This window comes from Gorilla gorilla, chromosome 3 (genome assembly GCF_029281585.2).
Source record: "Gorilla gorilla gorilla isolate KB3781 chromosome 3, NHGRI_mGorGor1-v2.1_pri, whole genome shotgun sequence".
NCBI lineage: Eukaryota > Metazoa > Chordata > Mammalia > Primates > Hominidae > Gorilla > Gorilla gorilla.
In genome coordinates, this window is record NC_073227.2 from 115,529,082 (window position 1) to 115,547,357 (window position 18,276).

Genomic DNA, 18,276 nt, shown 5'->3' on the forward strand with positions numbered 1-18,276 from the left:
TGTCTATTATGATACCTCTGATGATCAGAAAATTTGTTTTCTGTAGTATTGCTTCATGTAGTAAATTGGAACTTAACCAAATGATATATTTAATAATTAGTTCGTCCTTTTAAAGTATAATGACAACATTAGGACTTGTGGCTTGATGTTTCCTTCTGAAGTTCTAGCAAAAAGGAGGTCAATGATGGTTCTAAATTACACCTCAGCAGAAAGTTGTGAGTATAAAATTTCTAGAGGAAGTGTTTTCAGAATTGGTTGGAGGAAGAGAAATGGTTTTGCTGATTTGTCTGAAGTAATGTTCTGTTTACATTGAAAGTAGATTTGGGCTGGATAGGTCACGTTTAACATTTCAGGCCTAATGAAAACATCCCACGAACAAAAAAGATTTTGGTATGGAAAAATATGTTTCAAGCTGCCTCTTTGCAATTTAAACCTCTAGGAATTACCTGAATTGGGAACAATAAGGTGACCTCCCAGTGAGTTGAAGCTGCCAAATGCGGTACAGGATGGATCAGTCTGCCTTGCTAGACTCTGGTTCTTCAGGCTGAGGGCTTCATTCTCCAACAACGACTGGGTCATCTGAGGGGACAGCTTGGACGTAAACTCAGAGAGGTCATCTTGGGGGGTGACAGCACCTGAGGTGTTGTACACTTTGATTTTCAGGTTGGGCAGTGGATCCAGAATTGGAGAGTTGGTCATTGGGATTTTGTCTGAGACGTCATGCAGGGCATAGACAGGTCCTCTGTACATGGCTGCAGCTGACGTGAGGTCTGGGGGTACAGCCAGCAGATCTGAGTCAGAAAGAGAAAATAATCCCATTGGCATTCTCCATTCAGGCCAACCTACATTAGTCAGACTCCCCCTCACACTTTCTGAGCCAAAAGTAAAGAAGCTCAGCTAATACCGGAGATGGATAGACAGGCTCTATTGAAAACAGGGCAATCAGATAACTACCAGCTCTTTTATTATTGGCTATAAGTAAGTGGTCAAGCTCATTCTATAATTTGCTTTGACGTCTACTCATTATGCCCAAGGTATTTAGCTATTTCAACAGATTGGATTGAACAACGAGCCTCACTGGGTGACGATTAACTATGGTTTCCCTGGTCTATACTGGATTTGGGTTCATTGGTAAATCATTCTATTCATAGCAATACAAGATATCTTGTCAAAGGAAGGAAAAAAAGAGACTCAAGAAATCAGTCAACCAATCAGGATACTCTTTTCGATTAGAAGTTAAAAAGTGACAGAGCAATCTGTCAGAAAAGAAAAAAAGAGGATTTATCTTGTTAACTCTAATTTGTTATGTAAATGACATCAATACACTAATGAACAAAATTAACTCAAATTGCTGTCTTCATGGAGCTTACATTCTAGCTGAATGAGATAACTCTAAAGTCATTGATTTTGAAACTGCTTACATGCATAAGCAACAGGGTGTGAAGTGGAATGTCAACTGACCTTGTCTTGCTGCCTTGATGTTCACAGGCTGAAAGCCCCCATTGAGTGCCGAAGAGTCAATAATATCTGACTCAAAGTCACGATGATTCTTCCGATACACAAACAAGGCCACAACTACAGAGATCGCCAGGCAAACGATCACTGCTATCACAATCCCGACATAGAGAGCAACATCATCTGCATCAGGAGCAGCTAGAGAGAAGAGTGAAACACTGAACCAGCTGCTTATAGAAATTTTCCACAGTACACATATGTATTGCTATAATTTTTTCAGACATTTACTGCCTTTTTTATAGGTTAATTTCAAATCTATTTCAAAAGCTATATAAAATGGCTGTGGCCTTTCAGTGGCAAATTGTCTCTGATTTCTTTTCCTTTCTCACTCTGCATCTATCCACCCACTAATCTATCTTATAATTGGGCAGCATAACAGACTGTTTATTACTAGGCATATAAAGAAACTGGAACTAAAACCATCCCAACCCACAGGAAAAAAAAAAGTTCATTACTCATTTCAGGTGGAAAAGTTTGGAAAGGTTTTTGAATTCACTGATAGTTCTTTAAAAACATAAACACAAACACTGTTAGAAATATCTGGCATGTTGTAAATCTGCATATTTATTGAACCAGAATATTTTCCTGAGTATCACTCCAAGTCATAAAATGACTTTCCATAGCACTCTTCTCACTTTCCCCTAAATCAATGGAGAGGTGGGTGGGAATGGTGTAACTGAGCAAAGCAAATATTAGGAGCAAACATATTAGATTGGAAAGGTGTGCTTTCAGAGGGCCCAGATCTGGGGGACAGAGGTTAATGCTGATAACCTTCTCTAAGTCCAGGCTTTGATACAGATGCAGTATTATCTCTGAGAACCCTGAGCTTCTCACGGTCCCCTGTCAGAGATTTACATTTGAGCTACTCATTACTAGCATAAAATATAGCTCTCTTGTGCACTAAGGAAGATAAAGGCCTGGTTCAGTGATCAGAAAGGTCAGACTACCCCAGAAGGCAAATAAGCATTTGACCAACACAGTGTGTCAGTCAAATGAGGCCTTTTTTCTGGAACAGAATTCCTATAAATGTTGCATGTTGCCTTGGTGGCATAGAACATGCTTTCATCTAACTGGAAAAGGTGATAGAAGCTGATAATTAAAACAAACAAATGAAATGAAACCTTTGTGGACCCCTTTGACATTTTTAAGTCTCTGTTTTTAGTTTTCTGTGATGCACAAAAACATGTTCAGCAAAATTAATCAAAGCTGCTCCACTCACTGTAAAAGAGGTTGTTAAATTGGTACTTCAGGTAGTCGAGAACAACCTAGAATTTTATGGTCAATTTTATATACATGTACATTTTTCAGGGAGAGAGAACTTTCCAATTTGTAGGTCCCATGACCTCCTAAAATGTGAGGAACCACGGCCCTCTCCTAACACTCACAGCCACATGGTTTACATGGTGAAATAACTCATCATTTCATTTGCCAGTGGCTCATGAGATAACCCACACTCTAATGTCATGGAATCTTTCACATATTAGCAGTGTAAATGAATTCTTTATTGGAAATTGCTCTACCTCTTTTGGCATTTTGTGTTTAAATGTAATGTATCCAAAAGGATTTTGCTTTCTTTTAAAAATAATTTTCTTCCCAACATTTCCAGAATATTCACTTTCCCATCAATCAAGTCAATATTAGCAAATTTTCTTCAGAAAACCAGTGATATCACAAATACTCTTGATTGGGTGAGTGCTGCTTTCAAAGTACTTACTTCACTTTTCTGTTGGGTTTTATTTGAGGCACTGCTGCAGGATTCTGAACTCTGGTCAGAATATTATATCTAAATTCTTATTGTTTTACTTTACCAGGTCATAGTTACTTATTCAACATTCATGATTTCTAGCTCAACCGATCTGTCTTTTTTCAACCCTTTCCGTTTTGGTATTTGAACCCTGCCCTTTACTTATATCAGCACATTTCATGATATGTTTTGTCAGCTACCGGGACTCAAGCTTTGAATGGTAGACTGATAGATTTTAAAGTTGGCAGAGTCTTGAAATGACCCTTTCTTCTCTTCAGCAGCAAAAATCTAATTTATTTTTCATGTTAGAATATATTAGGCTCCTATTTCCTGTGTGCACATCTGTAATCCGAAGAAAGGTAAACTTGAACTAGGGGCAATAACGTTAAATGATTATTCAGCAACATAAAATCCAAACATCAAACTTACAAGAAAATCCATATTCATTCTGGGTTCTCTGTTCAGTTGAAATGGGATAAATGAAACCTTGAAAAGAAAAAACAATGAAACAAAAATGGGAACAAAATCAAATTAATGAGGGAAAGAAAATAGGAAGCATGAAAAATGGTTTAATTAAAAGGAAAAGAAACCTGTGGTCTTTTAAAATTCTGATTCAGTACAAAATTATGATTTTGCATCTCCTGTCTGCTCTGGAGCCTCACTAAGAATTAATAAGCAGGCAGATTGAATTTTAGAGCAAAAACTGGTCTCGAGTCACTAACTTTGGAGTGCTTAAAGTCTTTCTTTTATTGAGCATAAACTCTAATGGATCTAATTTATTTCAGACATCAAGGGTCATTAGCATAAGGAAAATCTTTTTTCCTTATCCCTGCCATATGCTTTAATTCCCAGGACATATTCAGTAAGGCTCTAAACAGTTTTTTTTTCTTTTTTATTTAATCATAACAGCTTGTGCTTGGTCTAAGAGAGCTAAAGAAGACCTGTCATCATTGGTCAAAGGTTAAGTACCCATTTACTGAGCTAAGCTGAGACCACCTCTCCTCCGCTCCATCTCAAATCTACTTTTTGGATTTTCTGTTGTTTCTTGCCCCCTTCATTTAATAGGAGTTCGATAGGTTTTGCCTAGGGACTGAACAGTTTGTCAATGCAATGGAAACTGGATGCTTTTTATTTGAAATCATTAGAAAATCAATAGGGCCTAGAGGTTATAAGGTTATTTATTTTAGGGCTTCAGAGAAATGGTGTATATTGGGAAAAATAAAACCTTCATCTCAATAGAAAAATGCAGAAATAGCACTAGCATTTTATTTCTCTTCCTTTTTAGTGTATTCTGAAGGTGGAAACTAACAATAATAATGCAATATGGATAATGATAATAATGTGAAGTGGAATAAGATAGGGAAAAGTCACTTAAAATATGTGCAACACAAACTTTTTGAAATGAAGAACCTATGGAAAGTTTTAAAGTATATCTTATACTGGTAACCACAGTTCTCCAAGATTTACTATTCTGCTACATATGAATTAATCAAATGATACAGCACCATTTGGATTAATAAAATGAAGATGACTAAGAAGCCTGTGAATTAAACCTTCCTAGTAATACTCAAGGGCAAAAAACAGAGGAAAACAAGTTTCACAATTAACTGGTTCAAAACGAAAGGTCTATAAAGCTGTAATACTAAAAGCAACTCTAAATCGTGCCTCAGGTAGCACTTCCGTAGTTTGCCGAACACTCAGTTCTTACAAGCTATTTACCTATTTGGGGGAACTAATTCTGGAGAAACATGCAGTGCTACCTTAATGAAAGAGAGCTTTGCTGTAGCACAGATAGGTTTGCTCTGAATTCATTTTTAATGCCTTATTTTAGAGCAATGATTGCAACCTCCTACTCAGTTTTATAAATATTATATTCCTTATTCTAGTTGTCTGAGTCCATGTATTAGGTTTGATTTTCATTTTTAAACACCACTGCCTGGTAATAAAATTTTTCCATTTGTATTCTGTGAACTCAATAAAAGGACATCTGGGACATACACAGGCTCTATTTTCAAAACCCAAAGACTTAACACAAAACAAGTTCACTGCTAGTAGAGGAGACCAGATCACAATGCCATCTTCCTGGAAGTGATGATGTTAAGTAGAAGAATGTCAAAAGACTTATTTTTGCAGGTAAGAGGGCAAGGAAATGAGTATAAAAGGCATGTTTACAAATGCTATGATGCTCATCCTGAAACTTTTGGTAAGAATCAGCCTGGCAGCCGGGCATGGTGGCTCCCGTCTGTAATCCCAGAACTTTAAGAGGCTGAGGCAGGTGGATCGCCTGAGCTCATGAGTATGAGACAATCTGGGCAACATGGTGAAAGCCCATCTCTACCCAAAATACAAAAAATTAGCGAGGCATGGTGGCGCGTGCCTGTGATCCCGGCTACTCAGGAGGCTGAGGTGGGAGAATCACTTGAGACTGGGAGGCGGAGATTGCAGTGAGCAGAGATTGCGCCACTGCACTCCAGCCTGGGTGATAGAGCGAGACTCTGTCTCAAAAAATAAAAAGAAAAGAATCAGCGTGGTCCTGCTTGAATAAGCAGAAGAGCTGCGTCTTGCAAAAGGAAAGCCTATCGCCAGCTAGATATCACGTGGTCTGAAATTTCTCCCTGTAAAGAGGTTCTGAGTTTTTTTCCCTGCTTCCCACCAGAGTTCCTGTTCTTGATAGGCAGACCAAGAATAGAGAATATAACTTTGTAACTTCGATTTGAATGTCAACTTTCACAAATGTTATGTAGATTTAAACTACTTAATAAATGTTTTGTGCCTTATGGTATTTATCTGAAACTTCAATCTCATTCCAGGCACAGAATTGGAATTCATTCATTCATTCATTCATCATCCGTTTAGCAAATACTCTTGAACCTTATTATATTCTGGGTTCTGTTGTAGACATGGGGATACTTTCCTGTTTTTACTGAAGTTTAACAGAAAATAAGCAAGTAAACAAAATAATAAGATCATTTCAAATAGTAAAAAAAGTTCTTTTAAAAATAAACCAAAAGAACGTAATGTGTTTGGAGATATCAGGATGGCCAACTTAGGGAATTAAGGAAGAATTTTTTTTTTTTTAATTGAGATGAAATTTGACCTGGAGCTTGAAAAAAAGAAAGAATCTGCCAAGTTAAGATCAGGAGGCAAGTGCTTGATGAGAAACGACAATAAATACGAAAGTCCTGACAGAAAGACAGAATGGTTAGAGGGTGGGGAGCAAGCAAGAAAGGAAAGGGAGGAGGTGGGGTCAGAGGACAGGCAGCACCAGGTCACGTCCTGGTGGGCCAGGATGAGGAGTCTTGCTCTGTCACCCAGGCTGGAGTGCAATGGCACGATCTCGGCTCACTGCAACCTCCGCCTCCTGGGTTCAAGCGATTCTCCTGTCTCAGCCTCCCGAGTGGCTGGGATTACAGGTGTGCACCACCATGTCCAGCTAATTTTGGTATTTTTACTAGACACGGGGTTTCACCATGTTGGCTAGACTGGTCTCGAAATCCTGGGCTCAAGCTATCTGCCCACCTTAGCCTCCCAAAATGCTGGGATTACAGGCCTGAGTCACTGCACCTGCCCTCCACAGTGAGTTTTGATTTTATTCTAAGTGAAATGCATATCCTGTGATCGAATGTCATTTTGAAAAAAATCACTTTGGTTTCTATAGATATGGATTGTCAAATGGAGCAAAGTGATAGGGTTTTACAGATGGCTTCTGTAACACATGGCTTTGGAGATGTCTGTCAATAGGTGTATAATATAACTGATGAAGCGTTTGCATTTGAGGTTGTTCTGAATGAAAATAAAATATTAAAAAATTAAATATAGCTTCACTCTAAAATATTAAAATATTTAATATTTAAAAAATTTTAAAAATATTTTACAAAGTCTCACTTACTTTAGTTATTCCTCACAGGCAATTAGGACCAATCTAGCCAAACTCTTATTTTCCTACATGGGAAAATTTAAAACAGACCAGTATTAAGTGTACTTACCAAAGGTTTGACACTCCAATTTACTCTGTTATGGAAACACTGATAAAAAGTTATGTAACGCATCCCTGTAAAACTTTTTCCATCATTTTCAAAACACTTCTGCAACTACAGAAGTAAAACATCACTTAGCAGGCTGGGAATCAGAGAAGAAGGGGATTACTGTTCCATCCCCTAAATGAGGGGAACACAGAATCACTTTCTGGAGTTTGTTTTTATGCTTCTCCATCTGATCCGTCTCTCACGGAACAACAGGGAACATTTTCTTCAGCTAATGAGGTGACCCTGCTGAGAGTAGTCCTAGCAATAATGAAAAATAACATCTCCGGCAGAACACAGTGCAAAATAATTGTTTTTCGGTTGCTACCGACAGCCTGGTTCAAAAGTTAGGGATTTCAGTTAACTTTCCTGCTACTTCAAAGTAAGGTGGTCTAAGAAAAGCACCAGGCCATGGGCCAGTACACTGCTTTTCAGTGTCATGAACATCAGCTTGAATCCTAGCTCTGCCACTTAGCTGGGAGAGCTTTGACGAACTACTTCACTTTTCCAAGTATCAGTTTTCTAATCTGTGTAAGGGGATATGAATACTTACATCTAGAGCTGTGGAAAGGATAAATGAGATTTGTAAGGTGCTGGTACATTGCCAGTAATCAAGAAATGACCAACAATGACATTGATATAATTATGATGCACGTTACTAACGTATACTAAGATGCTGGGTCCTTAAGGGATTTTATCTGTAGAGTCAACATAGCCTATTATCTAATGAGTGATCTTAGGAAACTCGTTTGAATTTGTTTCCCCAGTTATTACAGACAGGGAGCCCAGTTTTTCAGAGAAGCCGTATGCAATGCTCTCTTCTAAGGACTCTTGCACTCTCTTCATGTAAAAAGGCTTATGCCTGTCCTTTGTGGCTTCTGGCAAAAGATATGGTGGTATGTTTCCAAAGCACATTTTCAAGGCCAGAGTGCAAATTGATGGTAAAAAGGTATCTCAACCAAGAGTGATGCAATTTCTCAAGAGGGTGTTTGGAAATGGGGTAGGGGTGGTGTTTTTTTTTTGGTTGTCATAAGGATTAGGTGGTTGTTTTTTGGCATTTGGTGAGTGGAGGTGAAGGATATTGAATGTCCTGCAATGAAAGAAACAATCTTGCCATGAAAGGATGGCCCAGAACAAAATCCACCTCCCTTGATAACAACTTTCAAAATCACCTCTTTTTGACTGAGAAGGCAAGAACAGGCATGGCGTTCAGGGAAAGGTATGAGGCTTGTTATCCCTGGGTACAGTGTGGCCTCAGCAACTGCTTTTTCAAGAGCAGTGCTTTTTCAAGGGTAACTGCTTATAACCTATATCCACTTTAAAACAATGTTTTTTTTTTTTTAAATATTTATTTCGAGATAGGGTCTTGCTCTGTCATGCTGGCTGGAGCGCAGTGGTGTGGTCATAGCTCACTGCAGCCTCCACCTCTTGGGATCAAGCAATCCTCCCATCTCAGCCTCTCAAGTAGCTGGGACCACATATCTGCACCACCACACCCAGGCTATTTAAAAAATTTTTTTGTAGAGATGGGGTCTCGCTATGTTGCCCAGGCTGGTTTTGAACTCCTGGGCTTAAGCAATCCTCCCACCTTGGCTTCCCAAAGTGCTGGGATTACAGGTGTGAGCCATCGCACCCAGCTGTAACTTATATTTTTAAAGAAAATTTATTTTTTAAAGCATAGATTTTCCTGACCTGCAGGAATACAGACTAAAGGAGATTCGATATGGAGAAAACCTTTAAGTGAAGGAAAAGTATTTGAAAACTGGAGCAAGAGCAGGCTATGTCTTAAACAGTCCATGCAATGCTCCTTTTACTTGAAGACCATCTCATAATTGCTCAAAACATTATCTCAAGAGATTGTCTCATTCAATCTTTTTCATATGAGGAGACGGAGTCTCAAAGGTGAGAAAGGATGTTTGCAAAGTTACCCAAAGTGTTGATATTCTACCAACTAAAATTTGGGTCAATAAAACTGACAATGTATAATTTTGCATTGTCCAGCTCTGGGTGGCAGCATTCATATTTGTGTTTACTGTAGATTTGGATTAATCATAGAACCATTTTCTGGCTGCTGGTAGTAAAGTGACTTAGGGAACGAATGACTTTTTTCTAATTTGCACAAGGTCATCATTTAGACTAGAGGTGAGGTTGCCCGAACTTTTTAGTGATGTCCAACCATTGTAAAAGATCAGAGCCCATGTCCAAGTATTGCAAAAAAAGAAAGAGAGCAAGAGAGCTTTCCTTGGTGTTTACACTGAAGGAAGTAATATCAAATTATCCCTAAGTACACAGCCAAGACCCAGTAAGTGAGCAACAATATACCTAAATGTAGCCTGTCTGGTGGGTTTATATTTGAGAGTCTCAAGAATAATGCCAGAAACCAAATGTAAATCTTCATTTCCCCAATAAACAGCAACTACTTTTATTTTTCTAGCCTTTTCAAATTTTTTCTTTCCAAGCCATATGGATAGATAGCAAAAAATGATCATGGTTTTATTATTACTTTTTTAAAAAATAATTCAAACTGTTTTTATGCCATAATACATACTTTCATATAAATAATTATCAAGCAAATATTCTGATGTGAGAAATGTCATAACTTCTGAACATCATTAGCCAGGTTTAAATCCTCAAAACCAAGTCTACGTTCTCACAAACTTGCAAACCCCCAGGATGTTGGAGTGAAAATAGATCATTGATTGGAACTCCCTAATTTAACCCTTTGAGCATAGAGTGGTAAAGGGATTTGTCTAACATTATAAAGCTGGTGAAACAGCAGAGCCAGGGTTGGATCCCAGCCCTCAGGCTACACCTCCACCATCCTTCTTAAGTACTATGTGAGCAATAATTAGTAGATTCGAATGAGGAGAGACAAGGAAATAACAGAAGAGGGCTTGGTAGGCACCTGGCTTAATTTGTAATTTGGTGATTGCATGAGATAACCCTGCTGATTTGGACTGTAAAATATCTCTCCATTTGAAATATTATCATTTATAGTCATGACACTTATAAAGCCAAAAATAGCATAGACAGGTTGTCTTCTTTAAATGAAAAAAATTTCCAAACAGTGTCTTCTGTTTCAAGTGTGGGGCAAGCAAAGAGGTGTACCAAACCTCGGCATTTCCACTCTAATGTGACTGGGGAGCCTTGCTAGAGTGATGTAGTTGTTAATGCATGATAATCACATTGCATTTGGCACAAAACCCTATAAGTAAATATTTAAAGGAGAAACATCATTTCCCTCAAAAATGATGCCATGTGGAAAAAAGGAATAAACATCAATAATTGGAGGAGCCCTACACATCAGAAGAAAATCCCATTTTTTTTTTAATTATACTTTAAGTTCTGAGATACATGTGCAGAATGTGCAGGTTTGTTACATAGGTATACACATGCCATGGTGGTTTGCTGCACCCATCAACCTGTCATCTACATTAGGTTTTCTCCTAATGCTATCCCTCCCCTAGCCCCCCACCCCCTGACAGGCCCCAATGTTCGATGTTCCCCTCCCTGTGTTGGTGTGTTCTCATTGTTCAACTCCCACTTATGAGTGAGAACATGCAGTGTTTGGTTTTCTGTTCCTGAGTTAGTTTGCTGAGAATGATGGTTTCCGGCTTCATTCATGTCCCTGCAAAAAAAACATGAGCTCATCCTTTTTTATGGCTGCATAGTATTTCATGGTGTATATGTGCCACATTTTCTTTATGCAGTCTATCATTGATGGGCATTTGGGTTGGTTCCAAGTCTTTGTTATTGTGAACAGTGCTGCAATAAACATGTGCACATGTGTCTTTATAGTAGAATGATTTATAATCCTTTGTGTATACACCAAGTAATGGGATTGCTGGGTCAAATGGTATTTCTGGTTCTAGATCCTTGAGGAATCACCACACTGTCTTCCACAATGGTTGAACTAATTTACACTCCCACCAACAGTCTAAAAGCATTCCTATTTCTCCATATCCTCCCCAGAATCTGTTGTTTCCTTTTTTTTTTTTTTTTTTTTTTTGAGACGGAGTTTCACTCTCATTGCCCAGGCTGGAGTGCAGTGGCATGATCTTGGCTCACTGCAACCTCCACCTCCTGGGTTCAAGCGATTCTCCTGCCTCAGCCTCCTGAGTAGCTGGGATTACAGTCATCTGCCACCATGCCCAGCTAATTTTTTGTATTTTTAGTAGAGGTGGATTTCACCATGTTGGCCAGGCTGGTCTCGAACTCCTGACCTCAGGTGATCCACCTGCCTCAGCCTCCCAAAGTGCTGGGATTACAGATGTGAGCCACTATGCCCAGCCTGTTTACTGACTTTTTAATTATCACCATTCTAACTGGTGTGAGATGGTATCTCATTGTGGTTTTGATTTGCATTTCTCTAATGACCAGTGATGATGAGCTTTTTTTCATGTTTGTTGGCTGCATAAATGTCTTCTTTTGAGAAATGTCTGTTCTTACCCTTTGCCCACTTTTTGATGGGGTTGTTTTTTTCTTATAAATTTGTTTAAGTTCCTTGTTGATTGTGGATATTAGCCCTTTGTCAGATGGATAGATTGTAAAAATTTTCTCCCATTCTGTAGGTTGCCTGTTCACTCTGATGATAGTTTCTTTTGCTGTGCAGAAGCTCTTTAGTTTAATTAGATCCCATTTGTCAATTTTGGCTTTTGTTGCCATTGCTTTTGATGTTTTAGTCATGAAGTCTTTGCCCATGCCTATGTCCTGAATGGTATTGCCTAGGTTTTCTTCCAGGGTTTTTATGGTTTTATGTCTTACATTTAAGTCTTTAATCCATCTTGAGTTAATTTTTGTATAAGGTGTAAGGAAGGGGTCCAGTTTTAGTTTTCTGCATATGGCCAGTTTTCCCAACACCATTCATTAAATAGGGCATCCTTTGCCCATTTTAAAGCAATAAAAGCTGACAACCACTTGCTTCTGGCATCCAAGATCCTGCATGAGAACAGGCTTAAAAATGAGACAGATCTGCCTTCACACATTGGCTCCAGCACTCATCTGTGGATGTTGGGAGGGCTGTTTCAATTCTATGCCTCAGTTTCTTCCTTTGTAAAAGAGAACTATTATTAGGGGATTAACAAAAGTTCTGTTTGTAAGGTTTTTTTTTCTACCTTTTGAGTATTAATTAAATTGAGCTCAATTCAATTTTTTCTTAACTTGGTCATGTCTGACGCAGTAGACTGGGGTCAGAAGCAACTAATGCCAGGGCCTAAAATCAATGTATTAGGTGGACAGCAAACAGAATTAAAATGAAATCTGAAATATCTTTAAACTACCATATAAGATATGGTACTTTTTGTGCCCTCTAAAGTCTATATGTAGGTGTCTGGGCATTAAAACCCTGTCTTTACATTAGTATCAGATACTTGGCCAAAAAAGAGATAGGTAGAGTTTTAGGAGGTGTCCTGCTTGCCTTTGAGGTTTACTCATTACATTTCAATATGGAGCTGCTTCTATGACCTTAATACCTGTAAATAGATTTTAGGATACTGTGGGGATTAAGCACAATAGATGATAGATTCATATCTTATGGGGGGTGGCTAGAATGCAAGTTATGCATATGACATAATGTCATTTATAAAAGCATTAAACATATTCTATAAAAGTAGCTATTTTTAGGTCACAAAGGTCTTGGTTAGTTTTAGTAATATTTATCTACTCTAAGTCCACTAGGCTACTTGATAAGATTGTTCCTCATTTTCTGATCCTATCGTTAGAAGAATCCCCTCTCCTTGACCTGGCCGCTTGGTCTTCTTTTTTGCCAGTTACTTTACACTAAGCCAAAACATGGGCAATTTTTTCACCCCAATTACATTTGTTCTGATGCAAATGTTCTTATTAAAACCTCAAGGGCCATTCAAAATAAACATGTCCAGATTTTCTTTTATCCTTTAAGGTCAGCTCTTATCTAGCAAACCCATCAGGGCTGCACTAATGATGTCAAAGGTCAGGTCTGTCAAAGACACCCAGGGTCATTTATTATAATTTACCACTCTTTTGAGGGTTTATTTATTGATAGGGCTTAAGGAACTCCAAATAAATGAATACATAAATCCTAGGACATGACAACAACAATTAAAAAAAACATTTGCTTATCACTGATGTCAGTTATCTAAATTGCCATGGTAATTTACTGCTCCAGCCTGCTGAGGACAATGGCCACGCCTCACTAAGCTGGTTCATAGCCCTGTTCCTTACAGTGACCAGCCACACCCTTCTGAAAATGAATAGTAGATAATTAACATCCCAGGATGTAAATGTCTTATCTCATGATTCACAGTAGGTGAAGCATAAATGCCTGAAATTTAAACTAAGTTCATTAATATCAAACTCATAGATCAGCTACTCAAGTGTTTTTATGTAAGTGTTATATAAACTATATTATGTTTTATATAAGTGTTATATAAACTATAATATATTACATAAACTATATTATGTAAACTATATTATAAAACATATTATATATGTTTTATATAAGTGTTATATTATATAATGGACTCTATGCCCGTCAATGCTTCTTAGAAAAGAAAAATAAATTATAAATCCAAAAGCAATGATACCAGAATCCCTCCATGGTAGTAAAGACACCTGATAGAAAAAGTAAAATGATGAAGAGTCCTGATGTATAAGGTGACTGACTTCTAGAATACATGAACCTATCTGCTAGATTTCTAGCAAGAAGAAAATTGAGCTTGCAGCCCTGGACCTGCACCCCCGTGATCTCGAAGGAGCCCATGCTTTGCTGTAGTTGCTGGCTTGGTGGCACCTTTCTTGATCCCCTCAGAGTTCCCTTTCCACCTAGAATCTAAAGACCTTGCATTTGTTTTCTAACCTGTTTGGTGCTCCATAGGTGTTCATTAGGCTTCTGTGGGCTAAAGTTTCTAACCACATCCCTGCTTTCAAAACCAGGAAAATGTTTTACCAGAAAGGAAAAAAGCAAAAGCAAACCACACTTATTATACCGGACACTGTGTAGTATTGTGTTGGGCAGGCAGGCCATGTACAGAATATTTATTTGCCAGCTGGGACGCTACACATATCAAGAACTACAGAAACACAGCTATGACATCAACTTCTTCCAACTATAGATAAAAGCTCTCACTGTCTACCACTCGCAATTATGCTTTCCTATCAAACTGCTGTGTTGACAAGAATTTCACTGGGAAATGACTAGCACCTTCTCAAATGCCTACCACAGGCGGTTATAAACGTATCATTCTAAAGTCAAGAAATGAGTATTTGTAAGGTAAATTACTTCCCCACATTAAATCCACCTGGGCTTCTGGGGGCCCTGGTATGCAGTGTGTCCACACCACAGTTTACACATGGAGAGCTCTGCCACTTCCTCTGTACTTCTGAGAATTAATAGAAGAGCTGTGTGACGTGTAATTTTTTTAATGAGTTGAAAGTGCTAACTTTGCAGAATGCCTAACATTTTAATTTCCCAAAGTCAGGAAGTTCACTGATGCAGACACAATTCCAAGCAGTTCTTGTTAGTAAATTGCAATTTTAAATTTGTCTACTGTGGCATGAACCGTCTTCAGCAAGGAGTAATTCTAAGTTCAGATTTGAACTGTTAAAAATCCCTAAGAGAAACTCCAAACTTACAAAGAGAATAAAAACTAAAATCTGTAGGAATGGTTGCAGTAACTTAATAATCCAATCTACTGTATTGATAAATATATATATAAATCCGCATTTCTGGACTAGGCCATATATACAGTATTTGAATTGCTATTTTCAAAAGGAAGAAGTAAGCAGTGATTAAACTATTCATATTATATGCTATCCATGACAAATAGATCTTACTAAAAATTCATTATAAAGATTATAAAAGTTAGGCCCCATGTGGTGGCTCAGGCCTGTAATCTCAGCACTTTGGGAGGCTGAGGTGGGCAGATCATTTGAGGCCAGGAGTTCGAGACCAGCCTGGCCAAATGGTGAAACCCCATCTCTATTAAAAATACAAAAATTAGCTGGGTAGGGTGGTGGATGCCTGTAATCCCAACTACTCAGGAGGCTGAGGCAGGAGAATTGCTTAAACCCAGGAGGCAGAAGGTTGCAGTGAGCCAGAATCGCGCCACTGCACTCCAGCCTGGGCAACAGAATGAGACTCCATCACATTTAAAAAAAAAAAGAAAAAAAAATTATAAAAGTTAAAAGTTATCAGGTCTCAGTAATACAATTGTATTTCAACTTAAAAGGTAAATATGCTTATTGTCTTAGCATTTTTTGAGATTTCTTAAGTGTTTTCTGCTTCTTCTGTATCTTTCTATGTGTCCTGTTCTCTGTCTCTCTCTCTTGTCATAACCATTTAATGTAAAGCCTATTTCAAAAATATATTGTAAAATGTGGGGGGTGGCTGCTTTCACATCAGTTTAGGGATGATATAAAGAAACCTAAGTATTTTAATGTGTACACAGTACAACTGGTCTTCCAATACTGATTCTGTAGTATTATTAAGTAAAAACTGATAGTTGTTATTAATGTTAAGTTTTTTTAGATCAGACATATATTTTCAATTATTTTCAATAGCGACAAACACGCCAAATCGCTTACCTTTTTTTTTTTTTTATTATACTTTAAGTTTTAGGGTACATGTGCACAACGTGCAGGTTAGTTACATATGTATACATGTGCCACGTTCGTGTGCTGCACCCATTAACTCGTCATTTAACTTACCTTTCTTATTCAATGCAATCCATGTCATTTAGTGTACCACAGAACTCCACTTTTTAAAATGTAGTTTTGAAAACAATGAAGTATGTGCTTATGAACCCAAAATGTCCAAGTTATTTCTGGCACCTTAAGTGATTCTGATGGCTTCTAATTACTCCTTAGTAACGCATTCTGGTGAAATAACATCAATTTTGTAAAGGTCTTAATTTGAAGGCACCAAGGCACTGATTATCTCCAGCGTAGGAACTACTTTTTCAGGCCAGTGAGACTTTATCCAGTGTAATACATACATATTATATGTTACACAGTACTTACAATATGAACTACTATGTATGAGTGGTATAAAAATGTAATAGAGCTTCTGAAATTGTTTAAGACCACGATTATATTTCACAAATGAAATTACACAGTATCACATAATGAATCCAAGTTATCACACAGTATAAGAATTTAAATTATGATTGCAAGGACAGATATGTGTCTATATATCTGTATGTGATAGGCAACTGGGAAATAACGTAAAACTATAATTCAGTTCCAAATCCCCATGTCTTCAAAATACTTGTGTTACTGGCTATAAGTAAGTCTTGCACCCTAGGGTTTCATACAACTAGGGTTTTATACAAGTATTTTATGCAAATACTTTTTTGGTAATCTAATTTGAATCAATGTGACCAAAGTCAGTGACATTGCTAGTTCTTAAATTCAGAGAGCCATGCTTCCAAGACCATGCTGTGGCCTATCCTCAACAGTTCTTTTTAAAAAATGTCATTTATTATTATAAACATAATGGAATACTAAGCATAAATAATGTATAGAATAGAAAGCATATAGGGTTGTTTGTTTTTTTCTTGTAAATTTGTTTGAGTTCATTGTAGATTCTGGATATTAGCCCTTTGTCAGATGAGTGGATTGCAAAAATTTTCTCCCATTCTGTAGGTTACCTGTTCACTCTGATGGTAGTTTCTTTTGCTGTGCAGAAGCTCTTTAGTTTAATTAGATCCCATTTGTCAATTTTGGCTTTTGTTGCCATTGCTTTTGGTGTTTTAGTCATGAAGTCCTTGCCCATGCCTATGTCCTGAATGGTATTGCCTAGGTTTTCTTCTAGGGTTTTTTATGGTTTTAGGTCTAACATTGAAGTCTTTAATCCATCTTGAATTAATTTTTGTATAAGGTGTAAGGAAGGGATCCAGTTTCAGCTTTCTACATATGGCTAGCCAGTTTTCCCAGCACCATTTGTTAAATAGGGAATCCTTTCCCCGTTTCTTGTTTTTGAGTGGGCAAAGGATATGAACAGACACTTCTCAAAAGAAGACATTTATGCAGCCAAAAGACACATGAAAAAATGATCATCACTGGCCATCAGAGAAATGCAAATCAAAACCACAATGAGATATCATCTCACACCAGTTAGAATGGTGATCATTAACAAGTCAGGAAACAACAGGTGCTGGAGAGGATGTGGGGAAATAGGAACACTTTTACAGTGTTGGTAGGACTGTAAACTGGTTCAACCATTGTGGAAGACAGTGTGGCGATTCCTCAGGGATCTAGAACTGGAAATACCATTTGACCCAGCCATCCCATTACTGGGTATATACCCAAAGGATTATAAATCATGCTGCTATAAAGACACATGCACACATATGTTTATTGCGGCACTATTCACAACAGCAAAGAACTGGAACCAACTGAAATGTCCAACAATGATAAACTGGATTAAGAAAATGTGGTACATATACACCATGGAATACTATGCAGCCATAAAAAAGGATGAGTTCATGTCCTTTGTAGGGACATGGATGAAGGTGGAAACCATCACTCTCAGCAAACTATCGCAAGGACAAAAAAACCAAACATCGCATGTTCTCACTCACAGGTGGGAATTGAACAATGAGAACACTTGGACACAGGAAGGGGGACATCACACACCGGGGCCTGTTGAGCAGTGGGGAGAGGGGGGAGGGATAGCATTAGGATATATACCTAATGTAAATGACGAGTTAATGGGTGCAGCACACGAACGTGGCACATGTATACATATGTAACAAACCTGCAGGTTGTGCACATGTACCCTAGAACTTAAAGTATAATAATAAAAAATAAATAAATAAAAGAAAAAAAAGAATAGAAAGCATATAGAAAAAGAAAAAAAATACTTGTAATCTCATTAGCCCAGAAAATTCATAAGTTTCATTCATCTTTTACTAAGCATACCTTTACACGCTTATCACTAAATACATATATAAATCCATATTCTGCTTTTCCATGTTAAAACCTCATAAATATTTTAGCGGACATCATAAATGATGT

The 18,276-nt window shown here is 37.7% G+C and overlaps 1 protein-coding gene across 2 annotated transcripts in view; it reads right to left on the reverse strand.

The window, feature by feature from the left end:
• Positions 1-18,276, reverse strand: part of UNC5C (unc-5 netrin receptor C) — a 391,985-nt gene that overhangs the window by 56,111 nt on the left and 317,598 nt on the right. Inside the window, exons 8-10 of one of the 2 annotated variants that reach the window (XM_055385717.2) lie at positions 3,689-3,745; positions 1,462-1,653; positions 447-791 (exon numbers count right to left, since the gene is read on the reverse strand). In XM_055385717.2, coding sequence (XP_055241692.2) covers positions 447-791; positions 1,462-1,653; positions 3,689-3,745 — 594 coding nt within the window. The remainder of the gene's footprint in view (positions 1-446; positions 792-1,461; positions 1,654-3,688; positions 3,746-18,276) is intronic. The other variant, XM_055385718.2, reaches the window with a different exon arrangement.